The sequence below is a fragment of the Camelus dromedarius genome, chromosome 27, assembly GCF_036321535.1.
Source record: "Camelus dromedarius isolate mCamDro1 chromosome 27, mCamDro1.pat, whole genome shotgun sequence".
Classification (NCBI taxonomy): Eukaryota; Metazoa; Chordata; class Mammalia; order Artiodactyla; family Camelidae; genus Camelus; species Camelus dromedarius.
Genome location: NC_087462.1, coordinates 22,995,784 through 23,013,998, shown reverse-complemented (window position 1 = coordinate 23,013,998; position 18,215 = coordinate 22,995,784). Strand labels below are relative to the sequence as shown.

General features: G+C 55.9%; 1 protein-coding gene across 1 annotated transcript in view; it reads right to left on the bottom strand.

Annotated features, from left to right (window-relative positions):
* Nucleotides 1-880: 880 nt before the first annotated feature.
* CDHR2 (cadherin related family member 2) overlaps nt 881-18,215 on the bottom strand; it is a 29,451-nt gene continuing 12,116 nt past the window's right edge. Inside the window, exons 8-32 of the mRNA XM_010992421.3 lie at nt 17,652-17,777; nt 17,431-17,577; nt 17,275-17,350; nt 17,060-17,175; nt 16,706-16,939; nt 15,585-15,740; nt 15,340-15,501; nt 14,975-15,036; nt 14,462-14,705; nt 11,662-11,901; nt 9,825-9,894; nt 9,093-9,698; nt 8,196-8,267; nt 7,756-7,805; nt 6,288-6,439; nt 6,028-6,136; nt 5,847-5,935; nt 5,349-5,417; nt 5,182-5,259; nt 5,024-5,084; nt 4,810-4,934; nt 4,157-4,270; nt 3,995-4,075; nt 3,745-3,802; nt 881-1,138 (exon numbers count right to left, since the gene is read on the bottom strand). Of these exons, the coding sequence (XP_010990723.3) occupies nt 1,001-1,138; nt 3,745-3,802; nt 3,995-4,075; nt 4,157-4,270; nt 4,810-4,934; nt 5,024-5,084; nt 5,182-5,259; nt 5,349-5,417; nt 5,847-5,935; nt 6,028-6,136; nt 6,288-6,439; nt 7,756-7,805; nt 8,196-8,267; nt 9,093-9,698; nt 9,825-9,894; nt 11,662-11,901; nt 14,462-14,705; nt 14,975-15,036; nt 15,340-15,501; nt 15,585-15,740; nt 16,706-16,939; nt 17,060-17,175; nt 17,275-17,350; nt 17,431-17,577; nt 17,652-17,777 (3,435 nt within the window). The 3' untranslated portion in view covers nt 881-1,000. The remainder of the gene's footprint in view (nt 1,139-3,744; nt 3,803-3,994; nt 4,076-4,156; nt 4,271-4,809; nt 4,935-5,023; nt 5,085-5,181; nt 5,260-5,348; nt 5,418-5,846; nt 5,936-6,027; nt 6,137-6,287; nt 6,440-7,755; nt 7,806-8,195; nt 8,268-9,092; nt 9,699-9,824; nt 9,895-11,661; nt 11,902-14,461; nt 14,706-14,974; nt 15,037-15,339; nt 15,502-15,584; nt 15,741-16,705; nt 16,940-17,059; nt 17,176-17,274; nt 17,351-17,430; nt 17,578-17,651; nt 17,778-18,215) is intronic.

The window sequence follows — 18,215 nt, the reverse complement described above, 5'->3', positions numbered from 1 at the left end:
GGCCTCCGAGGGGCGGGCAGCCTCTAGGGTCTTCTCATCCCCTTTCCAGCCCCGCTCCCCTCCTAAACACGCAAATGAACCCCCTCTACCTAGCTCCCTCGTGGTCATGAACCCACGAACCCAGCCTTGACACCGCACTGTCCCTTCATAGCCGTCAGCCCCACCCCCTCCCGGTCACACTGGGCAACCTCCGGGACCCGCTCAGCTCCAGCGCCACCAGCCCAGAGAGCTGAGGCAGGCTCCTGAGATGTTCAGACTGGTGCGCTGCGTCTCCAGCGGCGGCCAGGTCCCCAGAACGGGAGAGACCGTGTACAAAAGCCCCAAGTGTGCGAGGATTGGAGCGTGAGACCCCCGGTGTGCAAGGCCCGGGGTGTGTGCGAGTGTGTGTCCACGCGGCGGGCTGGCCCCATGGCCTGGGCATCTCTTGCATGCTGGTAGTTGTCCCCAGTTCCTGTCTCCCCCTCACCTGTCCCAACCCCCAGCCCTATCTCCACCCTCACTGGACACTGGTTCACAATTCCCAGACAGGCCAAAGGTGGCTGCAGGAGTGCCCTGGGGGCTCAGCTGAAAGGCGAGTCACAGAAAGGTGAGAGGGCTTTAGACGGGTCTAGGCATCACAGTCAAAGGCTCACAGACAGCCTGGGTGACAGCTGGTCTTGGGTACTGGGGGCAGGACGGAGAGCTCATGTCCCCAAAAGACACACTCTCCAGCCCCTCATCCCCCAGTGCTGTGAGCCCCACAAGTCTCTTGTGACCACTCAGTAACCCTGTCCCCACCCCTCCAGCCGCAATTTTTGGCTACAAACTGTCGCAATATACATTGGTAATAAAATACTCCCCCAACTCTTGTCAGCTGTGATTGGCTAGAAGCAGACAGAGGTAGAGCAACATGATATATTACTACATTAAGGGAGGGGTGACAAGGCCTCTTCCGAGGTAGACCAGAAGAGTCGGGGGGGGGGGGGCTGCTCTCTGGCCAGGGCCCTGTGGCAGGGCCCCATCACAGGTCTGTGGTATTCAGGCCAGGGTTGGTGAAGCCCAGCTCCTCCTGCTGGCCACGGGTGTCAGCTTCCCGTCCTGACAGCACTCTGCTCAGGGGCTCTAGATCTGGCCATGTTGGACTGTGTGGGGTCTCCTTCTGTGGGGAGAGAGGGGAGGTGTGAGGCCCGGGCCAAGATGGGGTGACCTCCGCAGTCCTGAGGAGAGTGATTACGCCTTCAAGCCCACCACCAGATGGCTCATTGGCTGGGACCTCAGTTTCCTGGCTCTGTCCCACGGGTGGCCATGGCTGCTGGTGGTGCACATGGGCTCAGGAGAAGGGGTGGGCCTGAGGGGTCTACCCTGGCCTTCGCCCCACCCACGCACATGGTGGCATTTTGGTGTTCTGCCCAGTCCTGAATAATGCCAGGCCCTGTGTCCTGTGCCAAGGAGCCAGTCCAGGACAGTTCCTACTACCTGCGCCACATGGCAAGCACCATGCTGGACACCGTCCACCCGTTCCCTGAAATACCCACAGGACCCCCTAAGAGAGGGATCGTGTCCCCACTTTACAGATGTGGGAACTGAGGTTCAGAGGCCAGGAAGGGGCAGAACAGGGTTCGGACCATTGGTCTTGAAGGCTCTAAAGCCTGTCCATGGCTCACTGCTACCCCTGGTTGAATTTAGCGTGTCCTGCTACCCCAGAGGGACATGTCACATCCAGGGTCCCGCCTTCAGGTCATCATGGTGCCCACTCACTCGTCACCTGCCTTTCCTCTTCCCCGTCCCCATGTGACGTGTCACACACTCACACACACCTCCTTGCAAGAATCCCTCCTGTGGACCAGCCAGGCCCCCAGGCTCAGCCACTCCACCACAGAGTCACCCAGGAACGCAGAGCCCATGTCCCCTCCACCCTCCCTGGGGCACTCCAGGGGCTTTTTCCGGACTGGGGCTGTTCCGGTCCCTGGTAAACAGTGGAACATCTGAGGGGCCCCAGGAGGACCCAAACATTCTGTCCGTGCTCCCCAGAGCCGCCGCCAGAGGCCCCTCTCAGTGGGAGCTGTTAGCACAGTAAGACCCAGGAAATTCAGCCTGGCCTGGGGGAGAGGAGACCTGGGTTCTGGTCGGCCCCGGCCTTGCCAGCTTTCTGACCTTGGGCAGTTCAGCACCCCTCCCCCGGCCCTGGTTGCTTGAAAAGTTTGGATTGGATCAGCTCTTTGTTCTCTCAGACCTTCCACACAAACATTCCGGACGTGTTAGGTGAGTCAGGGCACCGAGGGATTGATGGAAAAAGGCCCCACCTGTGTTCCCCACCCAGCGACTCCTTAAGGCCCACCTGCTGCTGCAGGAGCCTCGGGCAGCTTCTCTGAGACATTACAACCCCCTGCCGTGGCAGGACAGTCTTGACTCTTTTCCTGGCTCTCAGCAGCCTGACCCCCCCCCTCTCCAGACTCTTCTCTGGAGCTCTCTGACCCTCCCCCGCCCACAGATCCAGTCCTACCACTGAGGTTCTCAACTCCAGTCCCCTCTGGGGGACAGATTTGGCCTCTGCCAGGGGCCACCTGCCTGGCTATAAGTTCCAGCCCACAAGACTGTTCCCTTCTGCCTCAGTTCCCCCAGACATGTTCATTGGAGTTTTTGCCCCAAACTACCTTCAACCAGAGATGAGCTGTCCACCCAGAGGCCTCCAGCACCACCTGGCAGCCTGGCTCACCATCCATGACCCCCATCCTTGGGGACCCGTTTGGAGGCCTCCATGTTATAGCCAGGTCCCTGGGTAGCATTCTGATATTTTTACACTTACTTGAGGCTTTTGTGGGCCAAATATTTCCATGTAACGGGTCCTCAAGGGAAAAGAAGTCCTGAAGCATGAGGGAAGGCTGGGGACCTCCCGGAGGCAGGGCCTGGCTAGAGGGCAGGACCCAAAGTGGGATGGGATACCCACCCCTACACACACACACACACACACACACACACACACACACACACACACGTGGAACTGTTAAAGCTCAGTGAGCCTTAGAGCTTCTATCCAACGGTGGTTTTCAAACTGGGAAGGAGAGGGTAATTCCTTCTGGTTCTGGTGCCCCACCCCGCACCCGGCTCTCTAATCTACTCTCCTGAGTTGGTGGTTGTCATTAGAACCCTGGCAGCTTTAGCAACACACTCATGCCCCAGCCCACCCCGGCTGTCTCATCAGAGTCTCTGGGCTGTGACCTGGCATCCTCATGTCTAAAGAGAATGTGATTCCATGTGATTCCAGTCAGCAGCCCAGGCTATGCAAGCGCTTGATCTCATCGAACCAACCAACCTATTGAACAAATGACGGTCCTTCTGCTCATTTGAGCCTAACTTCGCTCTTTGGCTAGATCCCGTTCACCTCCGGATCTCTTCCTCACACACACCCCCACCCCCAGCTTTTATATAAAGGCTATAAAGGGAGGGAACCAGATTCCCGAGCCCTTGCTTTGTGCCAGATGGTTTTTATACCTGCTCTTATTTTATCCTCACAACAGCCCTGTGTGCCTGGTGTTCTGATCCCCATTTACAAATGAGAGAACTGAGAACCAGAGGGAGGAAGTCACCCAACCAGGCTCTTAGTGAATGAGTAGAGGAGCAAGGTTCGGGTCCCCTTCCAAAGCCATGGGGCTTCCCAGAGACACACCCATGTCAGCAGCAGGTCCCCCGAGCTCTTTCCTGAGCCCCACCCCTTCAGAGAAGGACCCTCAGAAGCTCCAGGCACCAATCCATCCCCCATCTTGCCTTGATTTCCTGACTGTTATTTTCCAGATCCACAGAGTTGTTATCCAGAGAGTTGAGGCTGTAGGGGAGATAATGGAGCTCAGACAGTTGGTGGGCCCAGTCTTCCCCATCTCTGGCCAACAACCACCACTGCCTCTACCACCACCGCCATCATCACCACCACCATCACTACCTCCACTGCCACCATCACCATTACGACCACCATGACTACCAACCACCAACCAGCCTGGCTGCAGGGGGCGCTGCTTACCTGATGTGGTCCAAATCACTGGAGGAAGACTGAGACTCAAAGCCCAGGTCCTTGGTGGAGAGGTTCAGCATGGGATTGGCCCTGGAGAGATGGCCCTGTCAAGTGTCCGTGGGCCTCAGCCACCCCATGGGGCCTCTTACCCACCCTTTGAGCCCTGCTTACCGCTCAGTGTTGTACACATTAGTCCCAGGGATGGCGGAGGCTACGGGCATCACCCCTGCTGCTGTCTTCCGGGCCTCCTTGGCAGCCTTCATAGCCCGAAGCTTCCGGTGGTAGCTGTGGGGAATCCGGAGGGGGGAGGCACTACTTTCCCTGCACACCTACTGTGTGCTCAGTGCAGGCCCAAAGGGTGTGACTTCCCAACAACCTTGGCAGATGAGACTGTTAGCTCCATCATATGGAAGGTACAAGGAGGAACCAGAGAAGGGAAATGATTTGCTGAAGGCCACACAGCTGGCCAGTGGCAAAACCTAGAATCAAACCCAGTTGTGGCTACTGACTCCACATGTATTGGAAAGGGGAAAAGATGCAGCATTTATTAAATGCAGAGTATATACCAGACACCCTGCTCGGTATGAGATGCACTCAAGATTGCTTCCTTGAGTGCTTTGAGGAATCTAGCATCATGCCCATTCTGCAAATGAGGAAACTGAGGCTTGGAGAGGGGAGGTGACCTGCCCCAGCTGTCACAACTGGTCACTGGGGATTGAATACAGATAAACCTGACACCTTAACCCCAGCTCTTTCTACCCCCCAGATATCTTGGGTAGTGGGAGATGTGAGGTTGGAGACATGGTGGGTGAAGGGAGCAGTACCTCTTCCGGGCACAGATGAGGGCTGTGGTCATGATCACGATGACCAGCAGCAAAGCCACTCCCAATCCTATGACGACATTACGGAGCACGTCAGGCAGCTCTGTCTCCTGGCTCTCCTGGGAGCCCTGGAGAAGAAGGAGTGTGATGAGGGGAGGCTGTGGGGTCAATATCCCCCTCACCGCACCCCCATTACCTCCACGCCGCTGACACTTACCAGCACCACCAGCCCCAGCTGCAGCAGCTGCGTCAGGGAGTCCTGGTCATTCCGGATCATCCTGAACACAGAGCCCCGCTCAGGCCCAAGGGACACTGGCATCCCCCAGGTTTCCTGCTGCTCACCCTCCTGCCCTCCCCAAGCGCAGCCCCACTCACACACTCAGCTGGTCAAGAGTCAAGGCCGACCCGTTTGAGAAGACAAAGTAGGCATCAAGGTAGGAACGACTTCGGGCCCTGGAATGGGGCGGAGGTGGAGTCAGCCACCCAGAACCACCCAGCATCCCCTTTCCCTCGCCCCAACCACCCATCCTGTGGGTGCTCACCGAGCTGCGGAGTCTATGTCCTGAATGTTCACAATGTAGACAGTAGTCCTGGTTGCCTGAGCAAGAGCACTGCAGAGGGGGCAGGTGTCACGGAGGGCTGAGGTAGGGGCCTTAGCCCAGGCCTGTGGCCAGGGCTCTGCCAGTGGAATTAGGAATCGTGAGAGGCACACATCCTCTGGATAGTCCCACTGCCTAAGCCTGTGGCACCTCTGTGCAAATTAGACAAGGAAGCCCCTTCCTCTGGAACTGGGTTTACAGTTTAGCAAGCAGAGTGCCCTTGTGCAGTGCACAGCCTTTGCAACGATACATGGCAGCTCTATTTAGGCCTATCTCTGCCCAGCCAACCATCAGCTTTCTGGGGACATGCAGAAAGGAAATGTAGGTACAGGGTTAAAGGGACAGGTCAAGTGTGGATCAGGGACAGGGTTGAGAGACATTCCATCCAGGTTTCTATCAGGGACCATGTTCTCAGGCCCCTCCCTGGCTCCCCAGACCTACGCTTTAATCTCCTCCACGTTGGCGCCCACCTCCTCCCTGCTCATGGAGAACTGCAGCCTCACACGGTAACTCTGGTCCACAGTGAAGAGCTGTGGGAGGAGGGCATGGGGAAAGGTGAGGGACAAGGGACCCAGGGGCTTGAAGAGAGCACTGGGAGCTAGAGACAGAACCCGACACTCACATTCAGGGTGATTTTGGCTTCCTTGGCAGGACCCATGGAAGGTCTGTCCTGGGCCTTGACTGTCACTTGATAAGTGCCTTGGAGAGTGGAATCAAGGTTGGTCACCAACCTATGGAAAGTAGGAGGGCATAGCTCAGTCTTGAAACCCAAGCTGGAGTCCTCTTGGAACCCGCTTGTACACCTCCCAGGATGGGGGAACTCACTGACTTGAGGCCCCGCTTGGCTCCCCACCCCCACATCCAGGGGCTACCCGCAGTTACTCAATGTTGCCAATGAACTCGTTGGCCTCCGAGGACGTGAGGATCCGGAAGAAGCCTTGGAAAGGGATCACAGCCCCATCATTAGCGATGAAATCCGCTTGGAGGATGGAAAACAGGATGGCCGCATTGCTCCCTGAGTCACTGTCTCTGGCCTGGGAGCAAGAGTGGACAACATCTGGGGGGCCAGGCCAGGCAACCCTCCAGCCCCAGCAGGAAACTGAGGCTAGGATGGCCTGGGAAGCTGGTCCCCATAAACTCTATCAACCTACCCCAGGCCACTGACCAAATGCTTTAAACAAACAGGGTTTGGATAAGTCTCTGCCTCTGGCACCCCAACACAAGTCACTGCCCAAAGTCCCTCCTGCATGGAAATCCTGCCCTGATCCATCCCCACCCCACTGCCACATATACACACACACACAAGCACAGGGACACTCAAGTTTCCTGAGCACCTAGTGTGTACAGTCACCTTCCCTTAGATCCCTTGTTTCAGCACTTGCTAACCTGAGTACAAATTCCCCTAGTGGATCCTGGAATGACTGAGCCAGAGGGCGCAAGCATTTCCATTCATTCTAGTGCCTTTTAGAGAAGAGTGTAGCCAGCACACAGAGCTGGGAGTCCACTGACGTCACTGCTCAGGAGGCCAAAGCTGGTGGTTACGTTTCAAAAAGGAGTCGATTTAAAGACAAGTGTTCAAAGCCATGGCCAGACCCGAGACATTGGAATGCAGTTGGCTGAAGGTTGGAAAACTGACTGCTTAAGGCTTGAAAGAAACTTGAGAGGAAGAATTACTAACCTCTTTTTATGGGAGGAAACTGGGGCTCTGAGAGAGACCCCGTCCTGCCCAAGGGCACACTCTGGCTCTAAGTGGGGAGGGCCAGGCCCATCCATCTCCTGTTCCCCGGGTGCCCTTTTCATGGCACGAGTGGCACCCACATATAACTCCCCTCTTAACCCTAAGAGGTGACTGAGCTTCCTGTCCAGGAGGAAAAGTGAGTTCCAGAAAGGTGTGGCTCCCCAGCTCAGTAAGAGACCCAGCCAGGCCTCACCCCCCAACCCCCTGCATGGCCCCCACCCTCTCAGAAACATGCCCACCTCCAACGTTATTGAAATTAAAATATTTTTATAGTTTTGCTCTGGAAATTGTAATATGAGGAACTCGTTTAATTTGCGGTTACTTTGATTTCTCTGTAATACTCCAGAATTCTGGTGTAGTGAGGACACCACTGCAAGTGGTTTTCATGGTCATGAAATGTTTATGACCACTACATCTGACAATTAATGGAGTTTAATCACATCAATCAGGCAGGTGTTCGTTTCCATTCTGGGTTTTTTTTTCATATGTTGGAGCCAATAAATTTCCTTTCTAGTGTTAAAGCATTTGCGGGGGTGGCTGAAAGGCCTGAAGGCCTTGGCCCTGGGTCTCCTGGGGTAATGTGACTGACAAAGGCTGTAGCCAAGTTCTTACCCGGACAGAAGCCACCTGCTGGTTGGGCATCACAAGTTCTGGGATGATCACTGCAAGTGTGGATAGGAAGAGGTCAGTGGGGTCAAGGCCAGGGCGCACTTGGCCAAGTGCTGAACACAAACCCAGCGCAGGGCTTATCCCTCCAAACCTGCCCCCGACCTCTCTATCAACAGAGCCCCCCCCCATTACAACTATCCATGAGCCATTAGTTAGCAGGTCATCCACCTCCCATTGTGCAGATGGGGAAACTGAGGCCCAGAGTCAGATGTGAGTTGGGACGGAGCTGGGATGAAGACTCAGGTATCCTCTCCTGTTGAAATCCTGAGGTTTCCTCCCTTTCTAAGGGCACACCTGGGGCCTGAGGAGCACCTATGGGAGTTGCCCAAAGGTGGTCCTGACAGAGTACAGTGTGGATGGGGGGAGAGAGGCTGGTTGCTTACCAAAAGTCTTATCCTCAGGCAGAAAGTAGGGTGCATTGTCATTCACATCCTCAATGGTGATGGGGAGGCTTCCTAGGGGGACAAGGTTGGCTGGCCTTGGTCTCTAAGCAAACACCTGACCCAGAAAGCCTGGTCCTCAGCCTTGCTCTCAGCAGCCTCCCTCCCATGCATCACTCATGCTTAGTCCCCTCCCCTGCTCCTGACTTGGGATACTAACTCAGTCTTCTCTGGCCATTGTGGGAGGAAGTATCCTCGCCAGACCTCAGAGAGGATGAGCAACTTGTCCAAAGTCACACAGCAAGAGCAGCGAGCCATGATGGAGCCCAGCCCAGTTACGTCCCACCTGACCACAACATTATTCTGACACTTGCTCGTTGTGTAATCTAGATTATTGAACTGCTGACTCTGTGCCTCAATTTCCTTATCTTTAAAATTGGATAGGGGATCACCTACCACATGGGTTGTGTGGGAGTAAAATGAAGAAAGGCTTACAAGGTGCCTGGCATAGCTCTTGGCTGCAGTAAGGATTCAACAAATGCTAGTGGTAATATGATCATTACTGCTATTTGATGTCAGAAGTGGGATGTGTGTGCACATCTGGCTCTTTCCTTTACACTGCCTCACAGCATAACAGCATTAATTAAGTGCTTACTGTGTGCCAACCACTGCACTGAGCGCTTTACAAACATACTCTCACTTAATCTCCACTGCCAATCTACTAGCCAACTCCACTTGACAGATGGGGCAACGAAAGCTTGGGGACGTGTCATGACTCTCCCAGTGGCATAGCTGGTAAGGATTGGAGCCAAGATTTGAACCGAGACCTTGCAGGTTCCAGCTCTTTCCCACAGCCCCTGTGTTGCAGCCTGCTGAGCCCTGCAGGCCAGGCCGCCTCACCGTTGTCACTGTAGGCCTGGAAGCGGGGGTCCGTTGTGAGGTCATAGGCCCGCACAACCAGCGTGACCAGGTCACAGGTCTCATAGTCGATGGCCTCACTCTGATTGGTGAACACAGAGCCGTTGGCCAGCACAGAGAACCAGCCGTGGCACAGGCTGCCCACGTCGACCCCGGCCTTGGTACAAATGACGTTCACGAGCTGTACTTCCACCTGGGACATGGTGTCCACGTCCCGGGCCACCACCTCAGCCACTATGCCGTGCTGGGAGCCGTTCTCAGCCACGTGCACGCCCCGGAGCGAGGCCGAGTCCAGGGTGGGCGGCATGTCATTCACGTCCTCCACAGTCACGAGGACTTTTGCTGTGGCTTCACGCCCCTGGGGGTCTGGGTTCTCGGCACTCACGGTCAGGTTGAAGGAGGCCTGTGTCTCATAATCCAGGCTTACGTCCGCGGGCAACTGGAGGTGGCCCTCAGCCCGCCCAGACCCCAGCACCGAGCCTCGCAGCATGAAGTTGTTGGCGCCGCTCCCCGCCAGGCTGAAGCTGATGCGGTTGTTGGCTTCCGTCTGGTCTGCATCCCAGGCCTCCACCACGCCCACCAGCACTCCTGCAGGCGAGGGGCGGAGTGTGGAGGGACCCCTGGCCCGGCCACTGGCGCCATCCTCTGCCCTCACCCTCCTCGGGGGCTTCCGGTCTGCCCTGGAAGGGGTCGGATAGTCTGACCCTGGCTTACCTGCGTCCCTCTCCCTCACCGAGAAAGAGTAGCTGGACTGGTTGAAGACGGGCAGATTGTCATTGATGTCCTGCAGGCAGAGGCAGCTCTGAGCCCAGGGAACTCATGAGACCCCAGGGTTCAGCCTCCCCAGAGACTTCTCCCCTGAGAAGTTCATATTTCCCCTGGCCCAAGGCCCAGACTCTTTCCTCAGACAGCACTGCCCGTTCACAGGTGAGGAAACAGTCTTCGAGAGGATGGGACCAGCCCAGGTCCCATCCCTGGGGCTCAGAGGCCCATGGTGGGACCTCTGAAGTCAGGTGTACACTTCCAGAGCCCCACTTCCTCTGTCTCTCTGACCCCCACTCAGAGCTTAGACGCTGCTTTCCAGAAGGATGGTTCTGAATCCCAGCCTGGGTCCCAGTCCGTCCTGGCTCGACTCCCCATCTCTCAGATTTGTGGCGCTGGCACCAACATCATTACGAGCCCACAAAGGCCCAAGCTTTCCCTAGTCCCCTCCTTTCTCCTGTCCCTCCTGCCCTCGGTTGACCCCACGACACTCGCTCTGTGCTCACGTGGGGCTGAGCTCGGGGCGCCTGCCAGGGCTTATGCTTGGTCCTGCCCTTGGACACCTGCTGGGTTCTGCTCTCGCCACCCCTCTCCAGCTGTGGCCACCCCGCCCAGACAGAGTGCAGGACAGAGCGCTGTCCCTGCTGTCACAGCATCAGGCCGACTGCCTCCTCTTCCTCCCCTGACGCTGGTGTGTACTGGGTGCCTTCCCCAGGGCGGCCCACAGGCATCTGCTTTTGCCTTCAGTTTTTTCTAAATAATGGTAGAACGGACATCTTTAAAAACAGAGCCCTCTCCCCTTTAACAGATGTGTTTCCTGATGGCGATTTCCCAGGGATGGTGTCACTGGCTCCACGCACATGGCCGGCTGCCTTCTCAAGGTCATCCTAACTCACAGGCGTGGCTAAGAGCACAGCTCTGAGTTCAGTTTGACCCCACCTCTTCCTCACATGCGACTTTGACCTCTCTGGGCCTCAGTGTCTTCATCTGCAAAATGGGGTCGCCATCCCTACTGGCAGGGCTTCGTGAGGACCAGCTCACGGGTGTGAGAGGACCCTGCTCACTCAGGAAATGCAATTCTGCTTTCTCCCTTCTCCGCAGCCCACTTTCCACCCCAAGTATAACTGACAAGTCCTCATTCGTCTTCTTTCTCCATTTTCCCTGAGGTCTCACTTGGATCCTTGTGGGAAAACAGCACATCCCAACCCAGTAGGATACAGGGCTGCTATGTGGGGTGGTGCAGGCTGTGTACAGCACAACCCTAGGGGGTGCCAACCACATCTTGGACATTGTAGAGGAAGGTGCCTGTGGGCTGGTGGCAGCCTTAGAACCAGACAGGCTGGATTCAAAACCCCATTCTGTGACCCGTGCCTCAGTTTCTTGATCAATAAAATGGACCTAACTATCCCTACCTCCAGGGCCCGGTGTGCAGGAGGCACTATAAATGCCGATTCTCGGCCCTTCTCTTTGCCCCTGAATGGTGGTGGGAGGTCGGAAGGTGAGTGCCAGGCACTCTTCGAAGCACTTTTCATTTGTGAACTCATTCTATGTTCTTTTCATCCCCATTTTACAGATGGGGAACTGGAGAGCACAGGGAGGTTGAGCGATTACCTAAGGCCACGCAACCAGTGAGCCGGGATCCTAACCTATCAGCCTGGCTCCGTAACTCTTTTACCCCCCAGACTGCAAAGGGCAGAAGTGTGACTCAAGTTGGGAGGAGGGGGAGCTGGCCATCTGCTCCCAACACAGGGCCCACCCTGGCCCCAACCCCAGCTGAGCCAGGCCTTACCTCCACAGTGATGGTGACGTTGACCTCAGTCCAGAGGGCGGGCTCACCACAGTCAGACACATTCACAGTCAGCACAATGCGGCCCCCCAGGGCGGGGTCAATGGCCTCTCGGTCCAAGGGCCCCAGGTTCCTGAGAATGCCTTGGTTGGGGTCCACTGAGAAGTTGTGGCTGTAGGCGCTGGGCAGCAGGCTGAAGTGCAGGAGGCTATTGTTGGTGTCTGGTTGGTCGTCATCGTGAGCCTGTGCAGGTGAGCAGGGGCAAGAAGTCAGCCACCAGGTGCTCCCAGCCCCCAGCCCCACCCCTGCAGTCTAGCCTCCCCTTCCAGCGCTGGCCCACGAGGGCAGTCACGGGGCCTGAAGCCATCAGGATGCTGCCCGGTCTCCCAGCCTCAGTCTCCCATCTAAGACGGCCAGACCAACAGTTTGCAAGAGCTTCTGTGGTCTTAAGCACTCAGGTCATTGATTCATCCCATGAATGTTTACTAAGTACCTGCCATGTGCCTGGCCCTGTTCTGGGTACTGGAAATAGAGCCATGATAAAGACAGTCCCTCATGGAGCTGATAATCCACTGGGGATCGGGGCGTGGGGACAGTATAATATAGACAGGCAAAATTTAAAACAGACAAACATAAAAATAAGTGTGTGTAGGGGGTGGGTATAGCTCAGTGGTAGAGCACGTGCTTAGCATGCACGAGGTCCTGGGTTCAATCCCCGGTACCTCCATCAAAAAAATAGATAAATAACACTTCAATAAAAAAAAATATATATATATATATATATAAAATAAGTGTGGGGGCAAGGAGGGTAATAGCTCAGTGGTAGAGCAAATACTCAGCATGCACTATGTCCTGGGTTCAATCCCCAGTACCGCCATTAAAAAAAAAAAAGACAAAAAATAAAATAAATTAAATTTAAAAAGAATAAATGTGAAGTCCAACAAAATTCTGAATTTCCCAAAATGACTACTTCAGTGCTGTATTTTTTAAATAGCTGAAATTCTTCACCCAATGTAAGTGTGTGTGTGTGTGTGTGTGTTCCTGGACACATGCTCTGTGTGCCTTGGGGGTGATCCAGCAAGGACAGTACAAGAGGCTCTTCCCTGCCACCTGGCCTTTGCACATGCTGAGCCTCACCCTGAATGTCCTCTACACCTTGTCTGTCTGACTACAGGCCAGGTTGGTGCCTCCCCTGGGCCTCCATAATCCCTATGCTACCTTCAGTACATCACCAGTGACACCCTTGGATGACTGTCTGCCACCCTCCTTGGAGACAGGGATTATGGTGGATTCATCTCAGAGGACCCAGGGCCCAGCAAAGGACCTGGTGCATAGTAGGGACTCAGCAAATGTGGCTTTGAGTCCAGAGCTGGGCTAGTCTGACTTGGAACCCAATCATTCCCCTTCCTCCCTGCCCACCACCACCCTCAGTTCTTTTGTTCCAGATCTGTTGGGCGCTTGCTTAGAAATGCATCCTTTGTAGGCAGCCCCAGAGATGGTTTCTCCAAAAGCCTGACCCTGTCTGTTGTGCCCTCAGCACTCTGAACTCAGGCGGGTTAATTCACCAAGCACTTCTCAGGGCTCACGCTGAGCACCGTGGTTCCGGCAGCAGATCTGAAATGCTCCTGCTGTAAGGAGTCCACAGACCAGAGTGAGAAGCACTGAGGAGCACAGAGAAAGGCCCAGGTGTGTGGACAGGGAGGTTGGGGCGTCAGCCGCAGCACTGCTACTGACCGGCTGTACAAGCACAGAAAAGCCACTCAACCTCTCTGAGCCTCAGTCTTCTCCTTCCATGAAATGGGGATTAGAGCGTCTGCCTCACAAGTTTGTCAGGAGATCAGGGATGGGAACTTGCCCTGGAAACCACAAGCCCCAGGAAGGGGCCACGTGGTCGTCATTCTGAGGACCTGGTTTCCTGCTTCCCACAAGGCCTGCTTACAGACGCCTCAGTGGAGGGGAGGATGTAGCTCAGTGGCAAAATATGTGACTAGCACGCACCAAGTCCTGAGTTCAAACCCCAGTACTTCCGTCTAAATAAATAAAACTAATTACCTCCTCCTACAGATGACTCAATGGAGAAGCTTCTGTAAGCCTCAAGGCCCAGGGAGAAGCTTCTCTCCAAGGTTCCTCCTGAGCCAATAGTGGGTTTTTATCTCATAGACTCTGTGACCTGGCCACTGTCTCATTTCCCTTTTTGCTTTGGCCGTGAGGAAGCTCTGAACTGAGTTTTCAGCCCACTCCTAGAAATTGTGTGGCTCCAGGCTTAACTGCAGCTTTGTGCACTTTTAAAAATGTCTTTGGTTGTGTGGCAGGGGGATAATATAGCTCAAATTGTAGAGCGCACGCTTAGCATACACAAGGTCCTGTGTTCTATCCCCAGTATCTCCCCTAAAATTAAATAAATAAACCTAATTACCTTACACTCCCCCAAAAAACAACAAAAGAAGTCAACTTTATTTTCTCTTTTTCCTAATTTCTTCCAATTTTTTTAAATCACACTTTTAAAGCTAAGCCACCTCAATCCTTTTTGGAATGAGTCAGGGGCCTGAATTTAAAAGAGAAATGTTTTTGAGGGCTTGCTCTGTGCCAAGCACTTTCTATCCATTATGACCTTGGGCATAAGTACTATTCCCGAGAAGAACTATTCCAAAAAAGAAATGGAGGCCCAGAGAGACTGAGTGACTTGCTCAGAGCCACACTCCAGAGCCCGGATTCATGTTCAAGGCCAGTGTGACGACAGAGCCAGGCTTGGTGTGCCCCACCCACCCCACGTCCCACCCACCAGCTCCAGGGCGGCTCGCACCTGGATGGGCACAGAGACGCTGCCCTCCTCCTCCTTGACGAAGATGCTGTAGGAGCCGCTGACCACGGGCTGGTTGTCGTTGACATCCAGCAGGACAACATGCAGCATGGTGGAGGACGACAGGTTCCCGCCGTCTGTGGCCTGCAGCGTGAGGTAGTACACGGCCTGCTTCTCCCGGTCCAGGAGCTCGCTGGCCCTCACCGTCACTGTCCCTGAGTCTGGATCCACTGCAAAGATGTCTGCCCTGTGCAGGGCAGCCAGATTGAGCAAGTCAAGATACAGGAGGCCCACTTAAATTTGAATTTCAGATACACAATGAAAAATATTTTAGTATGTCCCGTGGAATGTTTGCAACCTACTTATACTAAAAAAAAAAGATTTGTCGCGTATCGGAAATTGAAATGGAACTGGGTGCCCTATATTTTATCTGGGTATCGCAGCCCCACTGCGAGGTAGAGAGGGGGGCCTGGGTCCTGCTTGCCCACCTGCCCCCTGCCCACCCCAAGACCTTACCCATTCCCCGGAAGCAGGCTGTAGGTGATGCGGCCCCCCTCACCCGTGTCTGGGTCGACAGCCTGCAAAGGAGGGAGACGGACAATGGGACACTGTTCGGAAGCCATGCATTCACTGCCAACCATGCAATCGATGAGGACAGGGCTGTCCTGCTTCCTGACGCAAAGGGAGAAGCCCCGACACACTCAGGTTCACACCTAGACATCCCCCTGACACACACACCCATGCACACTCACAGGTGCGTGCACACTTGCTGGGACCCAGTGACATCACATGATACAGAGACTCAGGTGGGACCACCGGCTCAGGTCTGCCCGTCTCCCTGTCTCTCCCAGCCCGGCCCAGCCCTGTCCCCCATCACTCACGTGGATGCTGTTGGTGACCACAGTGCCACTGGCACTGTGCTCTAAGACACTGAGGTTGTACAAGCTGTGGGGAAACGTGGGCCTGTGGTCATTAACGTCTCGGAGGTGGATGGTCACCCAGGCGACAGAAGAGTTCCCGCTGACCGAGTCAGTGGCCACGACCTGAGGACAGGGGAAGAGGCAGCAGGCTGGGGACTGGAGCGCCCCGTGGCCTGCTCTCCCTGGCGTCCCAGAGCATCTCTCACCTGCACCAGCATCACCGCCTGCTTCTCATAGTCCACCAGCGACGGTGTCCTCACCAGCACCTGCACGTCCACTGAGCCTGCCGCCCGCTCAGGGGAGACGCTGAAGGCTTCGACATCGGGGCCCCCCAGGGACAGCAGGAAGGTGCCGTTGCTGCCCTGTAGGGGTGAGCTGTATAGCAGGGACCCCACGCCTGCATCTTCCTCCCAACCCCTGGCCACAGGCTCCCCCTGCCCACTGGAGAGGGGGCACTCAGAAGACTGAGGCAAGAGGTACCCAGGAGGGTGGGCTGGTCACTAGTCCCTGTAAATGTGGGCTCATCAGAAGATCTTCCCTAGGCACTGTGGGCCCCAGTCTGGGCTGCAGAGGCAGACCCTGGACACGCACCCCTCACCCTCATAAGCTTTGCTATGAGCCTTCCTTACTAGCCACCACTCACCGCCCTCCACCACCCATACCAACCCCGAACACCACCACCGTCAGCGCACCCCCTACCCCCCACTCCACACCACACTCCACTCCACGCCAACCACCAACCCAACCCACCCGCCCTCCCAATATTTCACTCGACATTTCACACCAACTCATTATCATCAAATACAACCAAACACCATCCATAGTTATTCACCTTTCAGTGCTACCCAAATCACCCACCACCCAGCATCAGCCTCCACATAAGAACACCCTCCAACTTAGCACTCACTCAGACTGCTCTGTGCTCTACACTGCCCACATCTCCCAGCATCTGGTACGACCCTAACACCTCTCAGCTTCACCATCCGCCATCACTACCCTCTACTCAACACCGCCAAAAATTACACGCCACTCAGTACTACCCAGCATCTGGGATCAACCTCCGCTCAGTGCTGCCTTTCTGTTCCCCACCACCTAGCACCACCCTCAACACAAGACCACTCACCAGCTCAGCATCACCCAAGATTTCCAAACGTCACCCAACAATTCCAGTTTTCATCGACACTCGTGACTGGCCCCATGGTCCCCGACTGCTCACCTCCCCACCGTACACCATGGTACCCCGCTCTGCCAGTCACTCACCACCTCCCTCTCCCAGCGATCTCCTGCCATCACTCCCACCCACCCTGCCCCAGCCTGGGTGCCCTGCCTTGTCTGGGTCGTAGACCACCATGGTGAGGTTGTCGATGGGGATGCGGGTAGAGGCGTGCTCGTCCACGTAGCCGGTGAAGTTGACCTGAGCCTCCTGGGAGCTGAAGGTGCAGGCTGGCAGGCTGCAGCTGTAAAACTCGGGCTTGTGGTCATTGACATCTGTCACTCTCAGCGTGACCCATATGCTTACTTTGGCTTCCTGCCCATAGATGTTGGTGTGCTCCTCGGTGGCCTGAAAGCAGAGCAGAGGCCAGGGGGCAGAGGTCAGAGAACCAGCGTTCAGAGAGAGCTGAGATCAAAGGTCAGAGTTTAGAGAGTAGGGGTGCAAAGAGGGCAGCAGCCCCTCACTCACCGTGACCTGCACCTGCACCTCCTCGTCCTCCTCCAACAGCTGCTCTCTGTCCAGGGAACCACTGACCGTGATCACCCCATCTGGCTCAATGTCAAACCAGCCGGGCCTTGTGGAGTCTGGCAAGAGGCAGCAGGAGCAGCTGTGTGCGGCGGCTCTGACAGAGCCCCCACACCTCCCCTTGCCCCCGCCCCCGCCTGGGGACACCCCCTTCTCACTGGAGATGCTGTAGATCACGTGGTCACTGATGCCTCTGTCGCTGTCCATGGCCTCCACCTTCAGCACCGAGGTTCCCTGCAAGGAGGCATGGTCAGAGGCCAGACCCTTTCCCTGCCAGTCATCTCCAGCCAGACCCCTCTGTGTGCCCCGCACACCTGGGGTGTGTCCTCAGCCACAGAGGCCGAGTAAAACTCCTTGACAAACTGAGGGTCCAGGTCCGGCTGGTCGATTACAGAGACGGACACGAAGACGGGCGAGGAGCACTGGGTGACGAGGCTGTTGTTGTACCAGCCGCCTGAGTCCTGTGGGGGGACGCGTCTCCGTGAGCCTGGGCTCGGGTCCCGGTGCCCCCGCCCCGGCTGGCGCCCCTACTCACACAGGCCTGCAGCTCCAGCTGGTAGAAGGCACTCTTGTTGTTGTAGCTCAGGCTGCCATTGAGGACGATGGAGCCGTTGGACAGGATCCGGAAGAGATGCTTGTTGCCGTCTGTGCTAGGGGTGACCTGAGGCGGAACACAGTCGGCCAGGCTCCCCCGGGATGGCCCTGCCCCCAGGACCTGTTCTGAGGGACCTGGGGTCGAATCGTGACTCTGCTCTTGACCTCACAAGCTCACGTAACCTCTCTGAGCCTCGACTTCCACCTCTGGGAAATGGGCTCAGATATTGCCTCAGTGGTTTGAAAGGATGGTCAAGGGAGCTGAGGCAGGGGCCAGGCACGTCGTGGGCACTCAGTGACGCGGGCTGTGGCTAGCAAGTGTGTCTTCATGAGAATTAAGGTCACACCCCTCACTGTCTGCGTGCCCTTGGTCAAGACCCTGGACCTCCCTGAGCCTTGATTTCCTCTTCTGTGAAGCCAGGAGTGCCTCAGCCACCACATGGGGTGACATCAACCCGGCAAGAGCCTGGCAGTGCCCCAGGCAAGAGGTTGGGAAGAAGGGACC